Source organism: Hemitrygon akajei, chromosome 6 (assembly GCF_048418815.1).
Source record: "Hemitrygon akajei chromosome 6, sHemAka1.3, whole genome shotgun sequence".
NCBI lineage: Eukaryota > Metazoa > Chordata > Chondrichthyes > Myliobatiformes > Dasyatidae > Hemitrygon > Hemitrygon akajei.
In genome coordinates, this window is record NC_133129.1 from 65,451,403 (window position 1) to 65,474,240 (window position 22,838).

General features: G+C 40.2%; 1 protein-coding gene across 3 annotated transcripts in view; it reads left to right on the forward strand.

Annotated features, from left to right (window-relative positions):
• Positions 1-8,182: 8,182 nt before the first annotated feature.
• mamdc2a (MAM domain containing 2a) overlaps positions 8,183-22,838 on the forward strand; it is a 137,335-nt gene continuing 122,679 nt past the window's right edge. Inside the window, exons 1-2 of one of the 3 annotated variants that reach the window (XM_073048522.1) lie at positions 8,183-8,867; positions 9,018-9,131. In XM_073048522.1, the coding sequence (XP_072904623.1) occupies positions 8,837-8,867; positions 9,018-9,131 (145 nt within the window). In that variant the 5' untranslated portion in view covers positions 8,183-8,836. The remainder of the gene's footprint in view (positions 8,868-9,017; positions 9,132-22,838) is intronic. The other 2 variants (XR_012099267.1, XM_073048521.1) reach the window with 2 other exon arrangements.

The following is a 22,838-nucleotide window of genomic DNA, read 5'->3' on the forward strand; positions in this document are numbered from 1 at the left end:
TCCGATTATCGAAAAGCGGAGGAGTTCGCACAAAAACTTTCATCTATTGACTAATTACACATAGAGGCTTCCAAACATAATGGATTAAAGATGAAGATAGAGTCAGCGAACAGAACTGATGGACATTTATGGATATTATAGAGGAGAAAAGCAAAATTTTAGAAATACTAATTGAGAATAGTATTTTTTTCTTCTTATATATATATACTTTTTTATGTTGCGGGGGGGGGGGGGGCTGGGGAGCTTTGGATCGGTTACTGCCATGACCCGTACAACAGAGGGGGGTAATGTTGTGTTTTTTTTTTCACAACATTAGTAAGGGGGTATTTTGTTTTTTTCTTTATATTCTATTTTTCTTCTATCTTTTTGCCTGGATGATTGGTGGGGACACACATAGCAACATGGAGATTTTTATAAAGATTTCCCAGGATACCACGAAAGTTGAAAGATTAGGTATTATTATAGATTGGAGTAATATAATTTAAAAAAAAGACTAATCTACTGAATTTTTAAAGTTTTAATGTTAATGGGCTTAATGGGCCAGTAAAAAGAAAAAGAATTTTAACATACATTAAAAAAATGAAAACAGATATAGCTTTTTTACAAGAAACTCATTTAACAGACATAGAACATCAGAAATTAAAAAGAGACTGGGTTGGAAATGTTATTGCAGCTTCATTTAATTCAAAGGCGAGAGGAGTTGCAATTTTGGTTAACAAAAATTTACCAATTAAAGTACAAAACGTATTAATTGATTCGGCGGGGAGATATCTAATTATACATTGTCAAATTTTTCAGAACTATGGACCCTTATGAACATTTATGCACCAAATGAAAATGATGTAAAATTTATACAGGAGGTCTTTTTGAATTTGGCTAACGCACATTATAAAATATTAATAGGTGGAGATTTTAACTTTTGTCTAGATCCAGTTTTAGATAGATCAACAAAGGTTGTTACAAAATCAAAAGCAGTAAAATTAACTCTATCATTGATGAAAGACTTAAATTTGATTGATATATGGAGAAGAATTAATCCAAAAGAAAGAGATTATACATTTTATTCAAATAGACATAAAACATATTCAAGGATAAATTTTTTCCTATTATCAACGAATATTCAAGATAGAGTGAAAAATGTGGAATATAAAGCAGAATATGGTCAGATCATTCTCCTTTAATAATGACAATGATAATGATAGATAAAGAGGAATCAATTTATAGGTGGAGATTTAATTCAATATTATTAAAACGTCAAGATTTTTGTGATTTTATGAGAAAACAGATTCAGTTCTTTTCAGATATAAATTCACATTCAGTTGATGATAAATTTATAGTGTGGGAAGCAATGAAGGCATACTTGAGAGGTCAGATAATAAGTTATACTTCTAAAATTAAGAGGGAATATATGATAGAAATAGATCAATTGGAAAAAGAGATTACAAAATTAGAAAAAGAATCCCAAAGAAATATGACAGAAGAAAAACGAAGACAACTTATTAACAAGAAGTTACAATATAATACACTCCAAACATATCGAACAGAAAAAGCAATTATGAGAACTAAACAAAGATATTATGAACTAGGTGAAAGATCACATAAGGTTCTTGCATGGCAGTTAAAAACAGACCAGACTTCTAAAACAATAAATGCAATTCGAACAAGAGTAAATAAAATTACTTATAAACCTTTAGAAATTAATGAAGCTTTTAAGAATTTTTATTCTGAGTTGTATAAATCAGAATCACAAAATGACAATGTCAAGATAGAAAGGTTTTTATCACAAATAACTCTTCCAAAATTAAATACACAAGAACAGAAGGGATTGCCTTCAATGCCTTTTACATTGAAAGAGGTCGAAGAAGCCCTAGGATCATTTCAAAGTAATAAATCTCCAGGAGAAGATGGTTTTCCGCCTGAATTCTATAAAAAGTTTAAAGATTTATTAATTCCTCCTTTTACGGAGTTAATACACCAAGCGGAAAGAACGCATAAACTTCCAGAATCTTTTTCGACAGCTATTTTAATAGTATTGCCAAAAAAAGATAGAGATCTTTTAAAGCCAACATCATATAGACCTATTTCTTTATTAAACACTGATTATAAAATAATAGCAAAAATCTTATCTAATAGATTATCTAAATGCTTACCAAAATTAGTACATATGGATCAAACAGGATTTATTAAAAATAGACAATCGGCAGATAATGTAACTCGGTTATTTAGTATAATTCATTTAGCGCAGAAGAGGGAGGAAATGAGCGTGGCAGTTGCTTTAGATGCAGAAAAAGCATTTGATAGATTGGAATGGGATTTTTTATTTAAGGTATTGGAAAAATATGGATTAGGAGTATCTTTTATAAAATGGATTAAAACCTTAAATACTAATCCCAAAGCTAAAGTAGTGACAAATGGTCAAATTTCAACACCATTTCAGTTAACAAGGTCAACTAGGCAAGGTTGTCCATTATCGCCTGCTTTATTTGTGTTGGCAATAGAGCCATTAGCTGAATTGATTAGAATGGACCCAGATATTAAGGGTTTCAGAGTTAATCAGGAAGAATACAAGATTAACTTATTTGCTGATGATGTTTTGCTTTATCTAACAAACCCATTGCACTCGTTGCGTAAATTATCCTATAGATTAGAAGAATATGGGAAAATATCAGGTTATAAAATAAATTGGGATAAAAGTGAAATTTTACCTCTTACTAAAGGAGATTATAGTCAATGTCGATTAATAACCCAATTTAGATGGCCGGCAAATGGTATAAAATATTTAGGTATAAGAGTTGATAATGACATAAAGAACTTATACAAATTAAATTATTTACCACTATTTGAAAAAAATTCAAGAAGATCTTGATAAATGGATGGTATTACCAATAACATTAGTAGGTAGAGTAAATACCATAAAAATGAATATATTCCCTAGATTACAATACTTATTTCAATCACTACCAATACAATTACCCCAGAAGTTTTTTCAAGAGCTAAATAAATATGTGAGGAAGTTTCTTTGGAAAGGTAAGATGTCAAGAATATTGTTGGAAAAATTGACATGGAAATTTGAGCTAGGAGGGTTACAACTTCCAAATTTTAAGAATTATTATAAAGCAAATCAACTTAGATTTATTGCATCTTTTTTTGAGAAAGATAAACCGGCATGGATTAGAATAGAACTAGATAAAATAGGAGAAAACACACCAGAAGATTTTATATATAAATGGGAATCTAAATGGATACGGGAAAAGAAAGAATCTCCTATATTAAAACATTTGATTGACTTATGGAATAAGATAAATGTTGACGATGAGACAAAGAAATCCTTATTAGCAAAGAGATCTTTAATTCAAAATAGACTTATTCCTTTTACAATGGATAATCAACTTTTATATAATTGGTTTCAAAAAGGGATTAGATATATAGGAGATTGTTTTGAAGGAGGTATATTAATGTCATTTGATCAACTAAAGAATAAATATAAAGTATATAATTCCATTATTTTCTTGAACGCAACCTAACAATTTCAGAACAGATGGCAATGAGACTGAAGCCAGAAGAGTTAGAAATGTACTCACCAAATACTTTGACCCATGACTTACTGAATAAATAAGTATACTCACTTTGCCCTGTTTTCTGTCCTTGCTCATATGAAGGTGGTTTAACTATTTATGCAAGTACTTCTCTGACAATAGATGTGTAACAGCCTAATATAACATTGTATGGAAATACAAGATAACACTGATGCAGACATGTTTTATACATTTAACAAGGTGCTTTATTAGTGCAACAGAGTTGGTCAGTTTTTCAATGTTCGTCACCAGCCGGGTCATACTGTCCATGAACTCCCTGTCAATTGCCTCTATACGCTCCAGTATTTGTTCTTTTGAGTTTTAATTCCTCCTACATGAGAGCCAACAGCTGTCTGTCATTTGGCAATTTCCTTTTAAGTTTTTCTGGTCTGTAACTGCACAAAAACGCACTTTCACAGCGAGATTCAACACCAAACATGTCGCTTGTTTTCTGTAGATGTGTCCTGCACATGCCCAGTAGGAGGAGATTCACGCAAATACCCATTTTAATGTGGACAGAGGTATTTTCAAAAACGCTTGGTGTGGGTGCCTATCATTTTTACATGAAACTGGCGCTTGCAAAATTATCCGGACTAGTGTGGACATCGCCTGAATTCAACAATTACAAGTAATCTGCTTTATCAATCTGTGTAGAAGTAGCCCATTCTGATAATGGGTTAAGATCAAGGTTCAAATTTATTTACATCAAATGTACATCAAACATACAGTGAAATATTTTATTTGCATTAATAACCAAGACACTCATGGATGTGCTGGAGACTGCATGAAAGTGTTGCCACACATTCTGGCATGCCCACAATATTTGGCAGAACAACACAGAACACAGCAAGCTACAAAACAGCCATAGCAAAACGAGCCCATTCCTTCCTCCCTCCCACTCATCCACCCTTGTTCATATGCGGTCCTGCAACCCCAGAGCAGGATGTCTCCAGCAGGCTTGGGGCTCTGGCCAATGGGCTATGGCTTCCAGACTTCCTATTGACACTTAGGCTTTGGCATCGAACCCAGGACCTGCCAATCGGTGAAAACTAGGCCTTGACCTCTGGTCTCGCCACTGACAGGACCCTGAACACTAGCCTGCAAACTCTGCACTCATTGCTGATGGGATCCTGAACACTAGGCCTCAAACTCTGTTCATTAATTTATTTTATCTCTCTGCACAAATGCGGCCTAACTTGCTGAGTACTTCCTGACTTTTCCTCTGGGCTCTGCTTTCTAATAGATACAGAGTTCTGTATCTCACTTTTCTAGCACTGTCTTCTTTAAAATCTCACTCCTTTTCTCACTCACCTTCTATGTACATCTCCTTCAGATTGACCAACTACAATGAACAAGCCTTCACCAGCCTCTGTCAGCCACTGGCACCAGCACTTGCATCATTCAGCCTTTCTCAGGCCTCCCCCTTTTTCAGAATTCCAGTTGTTTTCTCCACTCCTTCCCATCCTTTCCAACTTAATGTGTCTTTGATTTTAGCTTTCCTCAGTTGCGATGAAAAGGTATTAACCTCACATGCAAATTCTGTTTCTCTTTCTTCAGATTCTACTTAAATTGCTCAATAATTTGCACTTATTTCAAATTCAGCATACGCATTTTTTTGCTGTTTGAACTCTGGAATTACCGGTATATGCTGTACACATAAGGTCGTCTCAGGGTTACAAACACCTGACATGTATGTAAAAACAGCTCCTGTAATATCATTCAGTTCCAAAGTGTGATACACATACATGTTTGTTCTTACCAACAGAACTAGATTTCTCTCTCTTTCCATTTACAGTAATTGATACAAATCAGTCCTATGTCCTTTTGATTCCAGTCATTACAATACTGTGGTGGCATGATTACCATATCAAAGGATTTGTGTGAATTCTATGACTTATTGACAGTATAGACCAAAGGACATCTGTAAAATGGAACCCAGTTTTTATCTGTCAATGGTTGCATTTGCAATCTAAAACACAACCATTCACCATTATACTCTGCTTTCTGTCTCCCAGTGTCATGGTTCAGTCCATTGACTACTCATTTCAGTTAATTTCTTTTTTCCCCTGTTCCACTGGGCTTCTCGATTAGGGCACCTGATCTTCATCCAAACCAGCAGGTGAAAAACCCCGGCTTACAGCTGCTTGGGGTTGGTACGTCACCATAACCCAGGTGGTGATGAATGTTCGGAGCCGCCAAGAATAAGGGACCGTCTTCCTAAGCTTCTGTGTGTCAGGGTGTGTGTTGTCTGTTGTTGGTTTTTCGTCGTCTTGTGTCCAGCTGAGTGCTGCCAGCCATTTTGCCACTGCTCTGAGCCGGGATGCGAGTGGTCTGTCGTTGTTTTGTTTTGTGGGCTCCGAGTCCCAGTCCAGGTCAAGGCTCCGAGTCCGTGTCCAGGTCAAGGCTCCAAGTCCATGTCCAGGTCAAGTCCCAGTCCATCTTCATGTCCAGGTCAAGTCCCAGTCCATCTTCATGTCCAGGTCAAGGCTCCAAGTCCAAGTCCAGGTCAAGTCCCAGTCCTGGCTCCAAGTCCAGGTCAAGTCCCAGTCCATCTCTGTGTCCAGGTCATGTCCAAGTCCATCTCCGTGTCAAGTCTCCATGCCTGTGTCCTGTACTTAGGGTCCGCTTCCTCAGCCGCCCATTGCAACACCCAGTCCATTTCATACATTGCCCCTTTAACCCCATGGTCTCAATTTTGCTAGCAAGCCTTATTATGCGGAAACTTACTAAATGCCTTTTGAAAATCGATGTACACAAATTTGAAGTATTTCCAGTTTTTAACATCTTCTTCATTGGAACTCTGTATTGCTTCATCAGGAACTCAATCAGGTTAATCAAAAATGATCTGGCTCTAATAAATCTATGATGCCTTTAATTTATTTATCTATGTCTTTCCTAGTGCCAATTAATTATGTTCCATGATAATGTATTTCTCTGGCACTAATGTTGAATTGAATAGCTTGCAATTGCCAAGATAATTTCTCATCCCATTTACAGTTTCTTGGCCCCCTTCACCATGTACACAGCTGAAGAACATTGGAAGACTGCGAGTAATGTTACTCCAGGAACTTAAAATGGATCTCATATGGACCTATTATTGAGACACACAGTAGAACCAGGGCCTCCGAGTCCATGCTAACACAAACCTTGGGTCGACATGGTAGTGCAGCAGGTAGAACGTCGCTTTACAGTGACCAGGGTTCAATTTGTGCTACTGTCTGTAAGGAATTTGTATGCCCTCCCTGTGACTGTGTGGGTTTCTCTGGGTGCTCTTGATTCCTCCCACATCCAAAAACGTACTGGTTAGTAGGTTAATTGGTCATTGTAAATTGTCCCGTGATTAGGTTAGTGTAAAATACAGTAAGTGGGTTGTGGGGCAGAGTGGCTCATTGAGCTGATGGGCCATTCCATGCTGTATATCTAAATAAAATAAAATAACACACAAGAAAATATGAGTTTTGTGCCACCAGGTTCTCTAGCCTGCCCCATCATAAGAACAAGATAACACCAAAGAATTCAAAGTTGCCGACCCTCTCCACCTCCGATTTCTCCAGATGAGAACTGGCTCATGGATCCCCATTTCCCTTCTCCTGAAGTCAATAATCAGCTCCTTGGTTTTGTAGACATTGAATGAGAAGTTGTTGTTGTGGCACCTCTCAGCCAGATTTTTAATCTCCCTGCTATATGCTGATTTGTCACCACCTTTGGTTTGGCCAGTGGTGTTGCTAGCAAATTTTCAAATATGGCATTGGAGCTGTGCTTAGCCTCGGCTTGATCTTCCAAACATTCATTTACCTCTACCTTAAATATTTCTAACTATTTAGCCCATACCACCCTCTGGGATTCCAAAAAACCACCACCCTCTGAGAGAAGAAGTTTCCGCACACCTCAGTTTTAAATGACGCGTCTTCTCTTCCCCCCCCCCCTTTAGATTACAACAATACTCCCATGTTCCTGACACTCCCATTCGTGAAGACACCTCACACAACTACAGGCGCTCTTTTATGTTTGAATAAGACCACCTCTCATCTTTCTGAACCCCAAGGAATACGGAACAAACTGCCAAACCTCTCTTGATAGGGCATCACCACCCCGCCAACCCTCCCCCTCATTTACACCATCTCACTTTATTCTCTCCACATGTTGAACGTTGTTGGCTCCCGTGCTTTAACTAATTTTATCCTACCCCACCTGTCGATGACCTTCTGTTCACCCTGACACTGACAGCAAACCTGTCTGTGGTGAAGTTTGATGCAAAGCACTGCACCCCCGCCATCAGTCTGTGACAACGACGTCGGCTCTTGCAGCTCTGCCCCAGGTTGACGGGACCGACCACCGTACTGCCCATTCTGCCCCACAGCAGTGAAGGTGAAGTTGTGACGTAGCGAGTTGTGGCAGCCAATGGGCTCGCACGCATTTAGCGCCAGCAATCCAAATCGCTTTCCTCTCCAGTTCCTGCCTTTGCGGTTACTTCGCCGTGTTGGCCTCAGTCTGGACTAATCCCCCAGTTGTTGCCCTGACAGGGTCTCACAGCCTGATATGGGTTTGAAGCAGAAGCTCCCAGAGACTTGGCGAGCACACATCAACATCTGTCCTCGACAGTACTGTAGCGTGAACCTGAACTCCTTCTTTGGTGGCTTAGTAAAAGGCTGATAAATGATTCTTAAACTATTAAACGCATGCAGGCTTTCCATTTTTTTCCGGGTAACTCCTTAGAAAAAGCAGGACTTGCTCGGAAAACTAACACTGGCAGACTTAGTCCATATTTGACCCTGCCCCCATTCCCACTCTCTCCTCTGACAACAGCAATAACTGTTCTGAGTCTTGCTGAATCAAGCAACCGAAATTCAGGAAACTTATATATCTTTGCGAACATGGCTAGCTAAAATGACTTCACAAGAGTGGTGGGCAAGGATGGCGAGGGATGCAAACTTTGTGTGAAAGAGATGAGTATTGTCATTTTTTTCCCCAAAGCACAGCATTCGCTCTGCCTCCGCACTCACGAATAGCTTCATATAGCAGCCTGTCTTGGTAGGTGTATCCCTGTGAATCTGAAATTCGTTATACTCCCCCCAATCCGCCCCCCTTAGCTCTTTTTCTCCTCCCCCTGGAATACCAACACTGCTGAATCTGCAACAAAACGTCTCGCCGCTCTACACACGCTATATTATCTGAGGACATTGCTGGGTGACCCACAGTTTAAAGAAAGTTGAAGAACTCATTCCGTGCACAATCTTCACAGTGGAACTTAGCCCTGCGCCATGACGTTTTATGTCTTCTTAATGCTACACGGTAAATACTAATGCATTTATACGTCCAGATAAGGTGCACCTGTTCAAGAAAGCTGAAGCAAAAATATTTTCATCCTCAGGTAAGAAGAAAGCACTTATTTTGATGCATTTTGAATTTACGCCCTCTTTTTATCTATTTACATGCACGAAGTCCTGCAGTTTGCAACCGTCGTCCAGGGGAGTAGCGGGTCGTGCAATTTCGAGAAAGATTTGTGTGGCTATGAACCAGAGCCCCTCTTTGGACCCTGGATGGTGAACTTACAAGGTATATACTGCGCGAAAGCAAATGCTGATTGTTTAATTTCCGTGCAAGTACTGTGCAAAAAAAGAGTGATGGAGGAACTCAGCAGGTCGAGCAGCATCTGGAGGTGGGGGTTGATGGGGTTGCGGGAGAATTGTCGACGTTTTGGGTGGCGACTGTGCACCAGCTCGCCACATTCCATATAATCCTATTACGGAATTTTAAAGTTCAGAAATAAATAAAGCGTGAGGTTAAGAGGGCAGATATGCGTTAGAGCCCAGAGCACGCTCGGATCATAAATTGCTACAGCAATGAAGAGTATTGAGAACTGTTGTTACCCTGAAGAGTTAAACTTTTCGAAGCTCAGTCTGCCCAATCTGGTGCTATTCTGAGATACTGTACATTTTGTAAAAAGTACATGTTAGCCACGGGTGGTTCTGGAGTGTTTGGCGTGCCAAATTCTGCGCAGTAGCACAGCACGAACATCCTGTGAAAGAGACATTGACAAAACAGCTTCAGGTACAGATTTTGCAGGTATAACTGAGCGCCTCCTGTACCCACCACACCCGTGAACTTCTGTATTTATAGACACAGGCAAGGAATCGCATTGGAGTGCGCCCGCTACCATGGTAACTGTATTTTTGGAACGTTGATGGACTCTGCAAATTCTCAACCTTATTTTCAATCCCATATGATCTCCTACCAATGTGAACCCCTCCATCCTTAAAACTCCCCGCGATCTCCAGTTCTGGCATTCAATTATCCCGATTTTCGTTACCCAGTGCTGATAGCTACGCCTTAAACTGTCAAAGCCCTAAAGCCTTTGGAACTGTTCACCTCCACCTCTCCTGCCTCTTCACTCTTCTCCTTCATCTTTCTTGAATCTTTTGAGCGTCTAGTCTGATATTCCATCGCATGGTGTAAGATTGTATTTGATAATTGTCCCCGAGACGCACCTAACGAGGTTTTGCCGCATTAAAGTACTTTTTAAGTAGAAGAATATTTCCTGCGAGGTTCTAGTCGCTGTTGCTAGGTATGCGTTATTGGAAAGCAGTTTCATGAAGACGAGAAATGTCACCACTAGTGTTGGGTCTGATGTTTGAAAATCTAAAGAACTGCAGATGTTGAAAATGTGAAACAAGAGAAGAAATATCTGGAAATACTCAGCAGGTCAGGCAGCATCCACCAGAAAGCTTAGGCTGAAGACCTTTCCCCCTTAACCAGTTCAGATGAAGGGTCTTTAAAGTGAAACAATTACTTCTGTTTCTGTTTTTTCACAGACACTGCCTGTCCTGTTGAGTGGTTCCAGCATTTTCTGTTTCTATTTTACATATCCTAGTGCATTGCCAACTTCTTGGAGTGAGACAGACATTTCAAAGATTGCTACAAATCCAGCCTTCTTTACACAGACAGTTGTATAATCCGGACACTTCCACCTTGTCTCATGTCTGTGTTTTCAACGGATGTATTGCGCCTTAACTAAAAAAAATTAAAAATAAAGTTTTTTAAAAATTTGCAGACCTCTGGAGTTAGCACAGAAAAATGCCTCAGCTGGATTTATTCATAAGATTGCCCACTCCTAAAATCATCCCCCTGCCCCTCACCCTAGGAGTCGAGTCATTTACCTGGCCATTTCAGTGGATAGTTTAGGTTCAACTACATTGCTATAGACGTGCAGTTGTACTAAGGCCAGATCAGAAATAGCTATTTAGGAATTTCTCCCCATTAAGCACATCAGCGAAGTAGATAAACTTTTATAATAGTTCAGTGGTTTATGGTTACCATTGCTAATCCTGGCATTTTAATCATTATACAAATTCTGCAGCTGTCATTGTGGGATTTGAAGTCATGGTTCTGGCTCATTTGCTCACAGTAACGTGATCATTATGTGTCATACCTCCAACCACCTCAGAAACAACTGTGAAATGTTGTTTGTCTCAGTCATGGACTGATCTAACATAGCAGGAGGCCATTTGGCCCATTGTACCTATACCATTTCTTTGTAAGAGCTTTCTATGGTTCCACCTTGTTCTTCTTACTTGCTCCTAATTTTTTTCCAGGTCCTTTTTGAAAGCTATTGAATCTGAATTTGTTGCCCTATAAGACTGGATCAGACTTGTTACTTTGGAAAAGCTATCAATACAAGAGACTGTTCTTACCCATACTAACCAAAAATGGATTTGACTAATCCCACTTGCCATTCCTTGATTCATGTTTGTAAACAGTGACTCTTTAAGGATCATCTGATTGCTTTTAAAATATTTTTTGAATGTTTAAATTATGTTTTTAATGTTCTCCTGTTCTTTGCCCCATTACTTTTAATTCATGTCAACTTAATCAACTTTCTTCAATTTCTTCTTTTATTGAAACCCCCATGACAACTTTGAACCATATTGCTAAATCTCTGCTTAGTCTTTCTTGCCCTGTGGCACAATAAGTGAAACTTCAGAACTTTGAAACAACTTGACAACAGGTTTTGTGACTTCCATGAACTATATTTGTTACATTTGACAATGTTTGCTTGTGCAAACTCTCTGAAGTGATGGATGAAAAACACATGCTGGAGCTGAAAACTCTTTGAAGCATGGATAGGCTGAAGCATTTGTCCCTGAGTACAATGACTTACATGAAAATCCAATTAGACACCAAGGAAACATCAAAGACAGAGCAAACTGATAATGTAAAAGAGTAGATTGTGACAATACTGGGTAATATTTAAAGAATGTCGGTATGTTTTACAAACTTAAGATCCCTGAAGCATTTCAAAGCTAATGAGGTATTATTTTTGAAGGCAGCCTCTATTAAAGACACAGGGGTTTGTGCAGAGCAAGATTCCACTAGCAACATTGATTCAATTGAGTAGACAATGTGCTTTGCAATGAGACATTAATACCCGCCAGGAGACCAGAGAGTACAGAATGTCTCCTGCTCTTCAGACAGAGTTTGAGCGATCTTTCATACTCACAAGAGAGGCAGATGAGTTTTCAGTGCAACAGCACAGCACTTCTTCATTGCAGTAGATGCAAGTGTGTCTCCACACACACATGAAGGACAAAGAAAGTGGTTATTGCTGAGAGACTCGACAAAGGTGGAAAGAAATTTTCAAAAATATTGAAGGGGAGATTTTCCTCTGGTCTGTGACTGGAAGAAGTCACTGATTTCTATAGATAAACTAGAGAAAAGGAAGCTAATTGTACTGTATTTTGGGTCAGCCTGCGTTGTCCAGATCCAAGGATTGTGTGAAACTTCTCTTCTAAGTCTTTCTTTACTAGTGTCCATAGTAAGTGTGGGGTCCACATTCATGTGTAACTGAAACATTCCTCAAAGATCAAACCATCTCAATTCAATGCCACATTGAAATGTTGGAACTTCAAACAGCTGGCCTATCACAGGGAGTGCCAGTGCAGAGTGGTGCCTGGCCCCTGACTTAATCATTGAACACTTTAAAGACATTATGCATGTGTGTGTTTATTATGTGTCTTTGGTGTGCCCCTACTAAATCAGATGTTTAAACTCTTGAGGATAACCCTCTTTGATGACATAGAACCTTCTCAATACTAAAGTTTGACATAAATTTATTATTAAAGTATGTAATGTCTCCATATAAGACCTTGAGATTCATTTTCTGGCAGGTATTTACAGGAAATTAAAGAACAAAAATGTACCGGTTGGTAGGCTATTTGGGCATTGTAAATTGTCCTGTGGTTAGGCTAGGATTAGATCCAGGGATCCCTGGGCAGTGCAGCTCAAAGGGCCAGAAGATGCTATTCTGTGATGTATTTCAATAAAAAAAAAATTTAAATACACTAAATTTATGAAAAACTATGCATAAACAAAGACAGACAACAATGTTCAGAAGAATGCAAATTGTGTAAGTAATAAATAAAAGAAAGTAAGTAAATAATACTGAGAACATGTGTAATAGAGTCCTTGAAAGTGAGTCTATAGGTTATGGAGACAGATCACTGTTGAGGTGAGAGAAGTTATCCACGCTGGTTCAGGAGCTTGATAGCAGAGGGCTAATAACAGTTTGTGAACCTGGCAGTGTGGTACATCCTGCCCAATAGTAGGAATGAGATAAGAACCTGGCCTGGATGATGGGGAGGCGGTGGGGGGTGCAGTTGGTCTTTGATGAAGGATGATACTTTCTCATGGTAGCACTTCTTTTAAATGTGCTCAGTGATGGTGTAGGCATTTCCTATGATTGACTGGATGTATCCACAAATTTTGTAGACTTTTCCAAACTGGGCATTGGTATTTCCATATCAGGCCATGATGTAACCAGTTAGGAAACTCTCCATTGTGCATCTATAGAAGTTTGTCAAAGTTTTAGATGACATTCCGAATCTAGGCAAACTTCTAAGGAAGTAGAGGCAGTGTCTTGCTTTCTTTGTTATGGCAGTTATGTGCTGGACCCTTGACAGTTCCTCTGATGTGGTAACACCAAAGAATTTCAAGTTACTGAACCTTTCCACCTCCGAACTGCTAATGAGGACTTAAATATGGCATTAGAGTTGTAATTAGTCACACAATCATAGGTATAGAGTAAGGGCTAAGCACACAGCCTTGTGGTGCACCTGTGCTGATGGTGATTGTGGATGAGATGTTGCCATCTGTACAGACTAAGGTCTGCAAGTGAGGAGATCAAGAGTCCAATTGAACAGATAGGTATCGAGGCCTAGGTCTTGGAGCTTAGTGATTAGTTTCAAGGGGATGAAAGTGTTGAATGCTGAGCTATAGTCAATGAAGCGCATCCTCGTGTGCACTGGGAATGTTGGCCTAGACCGCACATTGGAGTCTATAGAAAAGGGCATTTCAAAAACGAGCTAAGGTTGACTCATTTTTGGTGTGTCAGTCACTTTATGTTTACATGAGCTGAAGTCTTTCATGAATAATGACATTTATTAATTTACCTGCTGAGGCAAGCAACCTTACTTAATAATATCCTCTGCTCTGCTGGGATATTAGTCACCCACAAGTCTGCATAGTGTTGAGACAGTCTGCAAACAACAATGGGGGTGCAGAGACATCTGTATGCTTTGCAAGATCTTGTAAAAGGAATGAGATGAGATGTCCGTATGTGTGCAGAAGGTCTGACACTACACTACTGCCAATGACAAACACTATGAGATAGATTCCTCAGAAAGACCCTGCACTCCTACAACCCATTGTTGGATCAGGATGTGACAATGGAGACCTGTTGTTATTGGCCTCACTGATTTTCTCAACACAAGGAGGCAATTTAACTGCATCCTGTGAATCTCATCTTCTAGCCCTGAGATACTGGCATGGCAGTATGAGTAGGAACATCAGAGCAGAAGGAAATCTCAGGAGATCAGCAGTTCCTGAGATACTCAAACTACACAGTCTATCACCAACAATCAGTCACCTACATCACATTTCTTTCCCATCCTGATGTTTAGCCTGAGCAACAACTGGACTTCTTGACCATGCCTGCATGTTGCCACATGATTGGCTGATTAGATATTTGCATTAATAAGCAGGTGTACCTAATGAAGTGGCCTCTGAGTGAATCTAATGCATGAAGGCCTCTTGTCTGCAGTTCATTAGCTCCTGGATCTCCCAGTCACAGATCAGTGCAGGTTCCTTCTGGTAGAGAAGCCGGAAGTCTCTTTGTAGTTGCCAATTCCGTTGGACTTCTGGGCAGTCCAGGTGCAGTGAACATTATGCACTGTTGGTTTCTGTTGGTTCTGTTGGTTACCACTGGTCAGTCTGACTTTGAGAGGATGCTTTCCAGGATTCTTCACCACTGAATCTTTTGTGTTTCTGTTGGCACTGTAAACTGGAGAAGCAGGATGTTAGTTATGGCAAGGGTGTGTTCCAAGGATTTTGCCAAGCATGCCAATAGAGTTACAGCAGCTCTGGCAGTCATAGCTTTCCATAGGCTTGCATCTTTCCTAACCCGGGAACGTAGTTATTCTGGAGGATTGGATTGTCCTCTTGTAGGATGTGGGACTGTTTTTCTTTAGCTCTGAGTGGGAGTCTTAGGGTTGGCCCATGAGTTCTAATGACTGCCGCTCACTGTTCCATATTAAAGTGCGTCTTTATCTTGTTAGCAATATAGTGCACCAATCAGGAGAAAGAGTCCAAATTGTGTAAAAGAAAAAAAATCCTCTTACAAGTTGCTTTGGAGGTTCACTGAAAGTACCGATTATGCACAGGAGTAACCAAATCCCTACATCTGAGCCATAAGTGTTTAACCACATCCCTCCTTCTTTTGATGACTTCCATCTTGCTGAACGAAGCCAGGCCTCCACTTACCATATCCTTTCCCGTTGCAATCAGCATACTGCTGACGTGAATAGTGGTGTACAGATCGCCCTGACAACTCTTGTGAGCACGTGAAATATCTTTCTGTGTTGCCACATTGTGCAGTGATGCTCACTCCTTCTGCCAGGCTCTTCCTATGGCCCGCCTCCTGGCTTCTGGCCCAGCCGACCTTACTCTTGGCCCGTATCTTACTGAGTGGGATTTGTGTGCCCTCTGTGGTAGTAGGACTCTGCCAGCCACTGTTCGCTCTAAGCTGCAGTTACGGCTGCGCAGTAACTGAAATGCTCCCCCGCAACTGGAACTTTCTTTTATATCGTGTTTTATTAAAGTGCCGCAGTTTTCAGACCGTGTAAAAAATACCTGCTCAATGGTTGGTCTGCGCGGCTTAAAAGAAGATAGAGGGAACACTGATGCCATCCTGTTCAGCTCAGGTATATGTCTGTATTGGCTCACTGCCATCTGGAACATGTCTGAGAGCTGTAATGGAGAGTGGTAGCATCTGGGGGACAGTTGATGAGAATAAAGTGAGAATAATGAGAAAAAATGGGACTAATATTGGATTAGTTTAAGTGGGTGGTTGATGAAGGCCTTTAGTTTTTTATTGAATTAATTTGTAATCATCATTTATTCACATGATTTTACTGGAGGTGGCTATGAAAAGACAAATGGCTGAATTGCTACTCTATTGGGTGTATTCATTAGATCTTCCCCCCGCCCCCCAAAACCAATAGCAACAGAGGTGCAGATCAGGAGGCATTTTTTTGGAACAGTATAAAAAAAACAAGGTTGTTTTCATGAGTGACTTTAGCTTCCCTAATATTGCTTGGCACCTCCTTAATGCAAAATAACGAGATGAAAGGGGGATCTAGGAAGGATTCCCGACACAATGTGTAGAAAGGTTGGCTAGAGGAGAGGCCATACTGCGTCTGGTCCAGGCAATGAACCTGGTTAGGTGACAGGTCTCCCAGAAGCTGAACCTTTTGAAGACAGTGACTCACGATGTCCTGACCTTTAGCCTCGCTCTGGACAAGGAGAGGAACAGATGGCATGAGAAAGTATTTAATTGGGGGAGAGTGAATTATGATGCTATTAGGCAGGAACTTGGAAGCATAAACTGGGAATAGAGTATTGTGTTTGATCCTGGTCACCTCATTATAGGAAGTATGTGAAAGCTTTAGAGAGTGTGTAGAGAAGATTTAACAGGATGATGCCTGTATGGGAGAGCATGTCTTCTGAGAATAGGTTGATTGAGCTGGGGATTTTTGCTTTGTAGCAAAGGAGAATGAGAGGTGAGTTGGTAGAGGTGTATAAAGTGATAAGAGGCATAGATAGAGCAGACAGAGAGTCTTTTTCCCAAGGCAGAAATGGCTAATACTAGTGAGGCATAGTTTTAAAAATACCTGCTGCCTGGTGTGGTGGTAGAGGCATTACATTAGGGGCATTTAAGATATGCTTAGATAGGTACAGTTTGATGGAAAAATAGAGTGCTATGTGGGAGGGAAGTGTTTGATTTATCTTAGAGTAGGTTGAAAGGTCGGCACAACATTGTGAACTGAAGGGCCTGTACTGTGCTGTACAGCACATCGAGAGTTCTACATTACACTATGCACATATGGAAATCCCAAAGTTGCTGTCAGCTTCAGGGAATTGTATCAACAAATCCTTTCTCTATATAAGTAATTGTTGAAATCTGGCCCATTGTTTTTGTGTACTACTTTAATGGGTTTATTGCTTATTGTTAGAAAAATCAAAGCTCTGGAGTTTAATTGAAAAAAAGAAATGTAAGCAATTACTTTCATTTAAGCAAATAGCTAGAGGACTCAGAGAGCGCTTCTCCTAATTTGATTTGGCATGGGATAGCAGTCCTAATCCCTCCCGTGAATGGCCAGGGATTACGTGAAGGAAAATTCGGTAGATCTTTTGACTTGGTTAAAACTTTGATATTTTTGCAATGAACTGGACTCGTCATGTAACTTATTGGGAAAGTCAATTTAGAAAAGTGTAAACTGTTTCCTTTTAATGTATTAAGTCTATGCTGATCTTTTCTTTGCTAACCATTACAATCCATATTAAATTGAAGTAATTGACACAAGCATCTGTTGGGGAGAAGGTGGGGGGTAGGCAGTGGGGTTAATAGATGCGTGAAATTTGAAAAACAAAACAAAACCAGGATTCATTAACACTGGAAGCATTCGCGCATGGCCCAGTGGTTAAGGATTTGGGCTGGTGATCTGAAGGTCGTTAGTTCGAGCCTCAAACGAGGCAGTGTGTGTGCCCTTGAGCAAGGTCACTTAACCACACACTACTCCTGCACGTTTATAGCCCAGTGGTGGTGGTTGGTGCAGTATGGACAAGACAATCCATGCTGTTATAGTGAAATCAATCAATCAATCAATCCAGGGAAAATGCTCTGAGAAAAGTGGTGAGAAAAGGAAACTGACTCTCACGAGTGAAGAACTACGATGTACTTAAAGGGGGAGGTAGATAAAAAGCAGGAAGGAATTCTGGTCTGGTTGCATTTTTCACATTGTCCTGAACCGTTTTACATTTGTGAAGTCCAGTCACTGTTTAACCAAGGAAACCCAGCTGCTAATTTGTGCATAGCAAGCTTCCCCCAGCAATAATAACACTGGAAAAGATTTGGCCAGAGCACTGGCAAGGACTCCCCTCCGCTTCTCTTGGACCAGATCCAGTGGGATCTCTCTCAATTACATGACAGAGCAGACATGGCCTCTTGTTTTAATTTTAATTTGTGGAAGATGACTGCTGCAATAGCACAGGACTCTCTCAGTGCTAACGATTCACAAATGAACCTTGAACTAGCTATAGGAGTGTTACTGAATGATCTAAAGCTTCCACAAAATATACACGAACGGCACAAAGGAGTACAAGTCTATGGAAATAAGGAGTGGGAGGCTGAAACTTACAGAGCAGCGTAGGCCAGCTAGGCTGAATGGATATTTCCCTGTAGTATATGTACTGGTTTATGTTTCACAGATGGGACCATAATAATGAGAGAAAGTAAATGGAGAAGTAAAGGTAGGCATAACTAAGTAACATACCTAACTGCAAGGCACTCACCTCCCCCCCCCCCCCCCACCAACAATCGTCCCCTGTCGATTTATTTTTCCGAAGGCATATCAATTTTTAAAATTAAATGTTTATGTCTGGAATCGGCTTGCTTCAGTTGGTGAAGTGGGGAAGCTGAGCCAAGGCGGGGGAGGGACAGGATTACCCATAAAGCAACAGCTGCTCCTAACATTGGCACCAGCCTTCATTTCCTCTAAGACCACACCGGATCCGCAAGTTTTTTTATTTTCCGACTCTGCTGTGCAGCATCAAGCTTAAAGGAAGCAGGCTGTCCATCGTACTCCTGGCCTCTCTCCCCCCAGGAGTGTAGAGCGATAGACTGTGCACTAGCCCACCACCAGCTTCTTAGTGATGATTAGGAAATGACTGAATTTTATCATTAAATAGTAAGTCATTTTCGTGGCCATCAGCAATTAAGGTAAGAAGCAAGTGGCTGGTCAGTGTTCTTAATTGCCTCACGAAGCTGATGGTCCACACCATAGCATTGCACCCTTCAGTAAAACTCACAGTACCGAGGAGTAATATCAGCCTCAGCCGTTTGTTCTCCAGTGTCTGGAGCAGGAAAACCCACAACCTTCAGACATAGGTAGATAGATAGATACTTTATTCATCCCCATGGGGAAATTCAACTTTTTTTCCAATGTCCCATACACTTGTTGTAGCAAAACTAATAACATACAATACTTAACTCAGTAAAAAAATATGATATGCATCTAAATCACTATCTCAAACAGCATTAATAATAGCTTTTAAAAAGTTCTTAAGTCCTGGCGGAGACAGAGAGTAAGTGGCGATGGGGGTGCTCCTGCTTTGTTGTCAGGGAGAAAACGCCTGACAATTCCAAGCCAAGTCAAAACAAAGTCAATGATTAGGGGGTTAGGGTGCTGCTGAAGAAATCTTTCACAAGGAAATCTGCAGATGCTGGAAATTCAAGCAACGCACACAAAATGCTGGTGGAACGCAGCAGGCCAGGCAGCATCTATAGGAAGAAGCACTGGCGATGTTTCAGGAGTCCTGACGAAGGGTCTCGGCCCGAAATGTCGACTGTACTTCTTCCTATAGATGCTGCCTGGCCTGCTGTGTTCCACCAGCATTTTGTGTGTGTTGAAGAAATCTTTGTTGATTTTGTATATTGAGTGGATGGCATGCACTGCAGACAGGGTGCACCACTTTTGCAGAGAATGGTAGGAAGGAATTCAAGTCAAGAGGTATTCTTTGCTCTGGGTGGTGCTGATGTTCTTACTCGTGAGATACCGTAGATTCCGGACTACAGAGCGCACCTGATTAAAAGCCGCTGGCTCTAATTTTAGAAATAAAATCAATTTTTTACTTGTACAGGCCGCACCGGATTTTAGGCCACACCGGATTTTCGGCCGCAGGTGTCCCACGTTGTAATATGAGATATTTACACAGAAAGATATTACACGTGAGGATTTTTTAACTTTTAATTAAATCCATATGGTAACAAACAAATATATATTGCAAATGCTTTTTTTTGAACCGTGCCTGTAATACGGCTACTTTTAAATATACATACGTATCGGTAACACAAATTACGTTGCATATACTTTTTTACTGAACAGCACGAACAACATTCCAATATCTCCTAGCGACTGGTAAAAATATATATACTGCAGCCTACCAGGAAAAGTTATTGATCGCCTTTAACTTAAAAGCAGCGTTTTCGCTCGGGTCTGATGTGCTCGGGTCTAATGTGCTCGGGTCTGATGTGCTCGGGTCTGATGTGCTCGGGTCTGATGTGCTTTTCTTCGAGTGTTTTCCATGTTGATGAGGGTGAGTACAAATGACTGATTTACAATAATTTAATTGTGAAAGTGCGCTTGATTTATCGTACAATTTCATTGGACCTCTGTGAACTGCTCATCAATTTTATTGGTCTACTGTTACGAGGCAAAATGTTTATGAGGCGGCATGAAAAAAAACCATGTATTAGCCGCTCTGGATTAAAGGCCGCAGAGTTCAAAGCTGTTCAAAATGTGGGAAAAAAGTAGCGGCTTATAATCCGGAATCTACGGTAGATGCCTGGTGTTATGTTATCCGCCTACATCATCCAACTCATCCAACTCTGTCCCAAGCCCGGCTGTGAACGGAGTAGAATTGGACATGGGACTAGCAACTCAGTCCAATAAAAACCCAGAGTTACAGAAGTTCCAAAGACCTCATCCCTTGGAGAGGAAGAATAAGTTGTGTGGTGAAAGCCGACACCAAGAAGATGGGCTACACCTAGGGACAGCTTGAAAGTCTGGCCCAGGACAGAGGATTCTGGTGAGTTGCTGTCAGCAGCCTGTGCTCCATTGTAGGTGATGAGCTTGAGTTTGAGAAAAAGCATCATGCAGGACTACATGGATGACTTGCCCATGGAAGTGCTGGGTGCTTTATGAATGGTATATTTGCAATGTATCTGCCTTGTGCTTGTGAAGCACTCCACTGTTCACTGATTGTCAGATACAATTGATGCAACTGATTGACAGACAAAGGCCAATGTAGTTCTTGCCTTGGTTGGTGACCTGCTGTTAAGTTTTTGTGTTGTGTCATTTTATATGTACTTCCCTTTGGGCATAATCAAAACGATGGAAAATCTGTGATACATTTAAAAGGAATGTTTCATAATGGTATAACTCATATCCTTTAGACCTTACAATCTACTCTCAGATTTAATTGCATTGCATCATGGCCATTTATATATAATTTAATTTTTAATAGGCCATTTGAGGTTTGGCACTCTAATGATTTTTCTGAGATCATGTGCAGATCCTAGGGGAAAATTTGAAGTGTTTGTCTACTATAACAGGCTATAAAATGACAAGATTGATCATGATAAACACTGTGTCCATTTCTTTTTTGCTGCTTCACTATTATTGGAATTTCTTCTGTTATGTGCTGTTGTAGGGTGTAAATTTGTTGCTCCATTGGTGGGAGCTGTGATACACATTTCTCAATGTTTTATTAACATTTAAATCTAACGTTTTGGAAAAACAATTGTAACGGCTTGCCAAAATCACAGTTTAATACAATGGCTGGGTTTTATAATACTACTGTCGACTTTTTGGGCTGAGACCTCTACCAATACTGCTGAAGGGTCTTGGCCTGAGATGTCAACTGTACATTTCCCTCCATGGACGTTGAGTTCTGCCAGCATTTTGTGTGTGTTGCTCCAGATTTCCAGTATTTCCAGCACTTCCAGTCTCTTGTGCCTTTGCTTACAAAACTACCGATGGTGAAATTGTAAATGTTTGCCATTGGTATTGTGTGCAACTGACATTTCTGGGTATATGTGCCTAAACACGTATATTTTGAAATCACTGTTAGTGATTCACCCTCCTGCTTTGCTTTTGTTTTTCATAATCTTATCCACTGGAACTGAAGGGAAACAGTAAATTGACAAAAATGTTGGATATTCATACACCGTCTCCCTGTTAAAGTGCTCAGCAAATCTGTACTTTGCATGACGTCAAAGTGAGTTTTTAGTGACCCATTTAACTTAGCAAATTTTGTGATACCACTTAAAATATTTTCAGGCATAACGCTTGGTCATTCCTTATTCTGATCAATTTTTAATACAGGATTCATTTTCATCGTTTACTTTGACTTGGATGTCTGTTTCAATTTTTATTTTATGTTAGTTAAAAATGTCCAAAATTTTGGCTCAAAGAAAGCCCTTTTCTTCCTGGCTGGGAGAATTCCTTAATATGATTGGCTGTTGAGCCAGCTTGATGACATCACTGTTACTGACTGCAGTGGATCTCCTAGAACTGATGACAGAACAGTGGAAATGCTGCTCAGATTTGATAACTCTCTGGATAGATTCCGTCAGGTCAGCAGAAATCATTGTTCTTGCTGATGACTGCAAATTCCAGGTCCTTATTCTGTGATCTCTGAGCAGAAGTTGGTGATGTGGTTTCTTTCAAGTTATCCCAGGGATAAGCTGCCTTCAGATGTCCAATGGCCCTTGTAGCTAAACTCCAAACAAAATGAAAAGTAAAAGAAAACCCAAAGATAGTGGAGATCTGAAATTGAAAATAAACACAGAAAATACTGGGAGTACTCAATAGATCAGGCAGCATCTGTGGTAAGAGAAACAAAGTTAATATTTTAGAAAAGAGATTTAAAAAAAAGATTACTTGAAGTTTCAGGGAAGTTAGGGAGAAAAGTGGATAGAAGCAAGATAGAGTCATGGTCTTAGCCAGCCAGAGACACTCCCTTTGTCCTACTCATTTCTTTTTCCATGTTATCTGAAATTTAGAATGGCTGTTTTGTGTCTCCCTTCTTGATCTTTGACAATGGTCTCTAACCTGAAATGTTAGTCCTTTTTTTCCCCTGCTGACTATT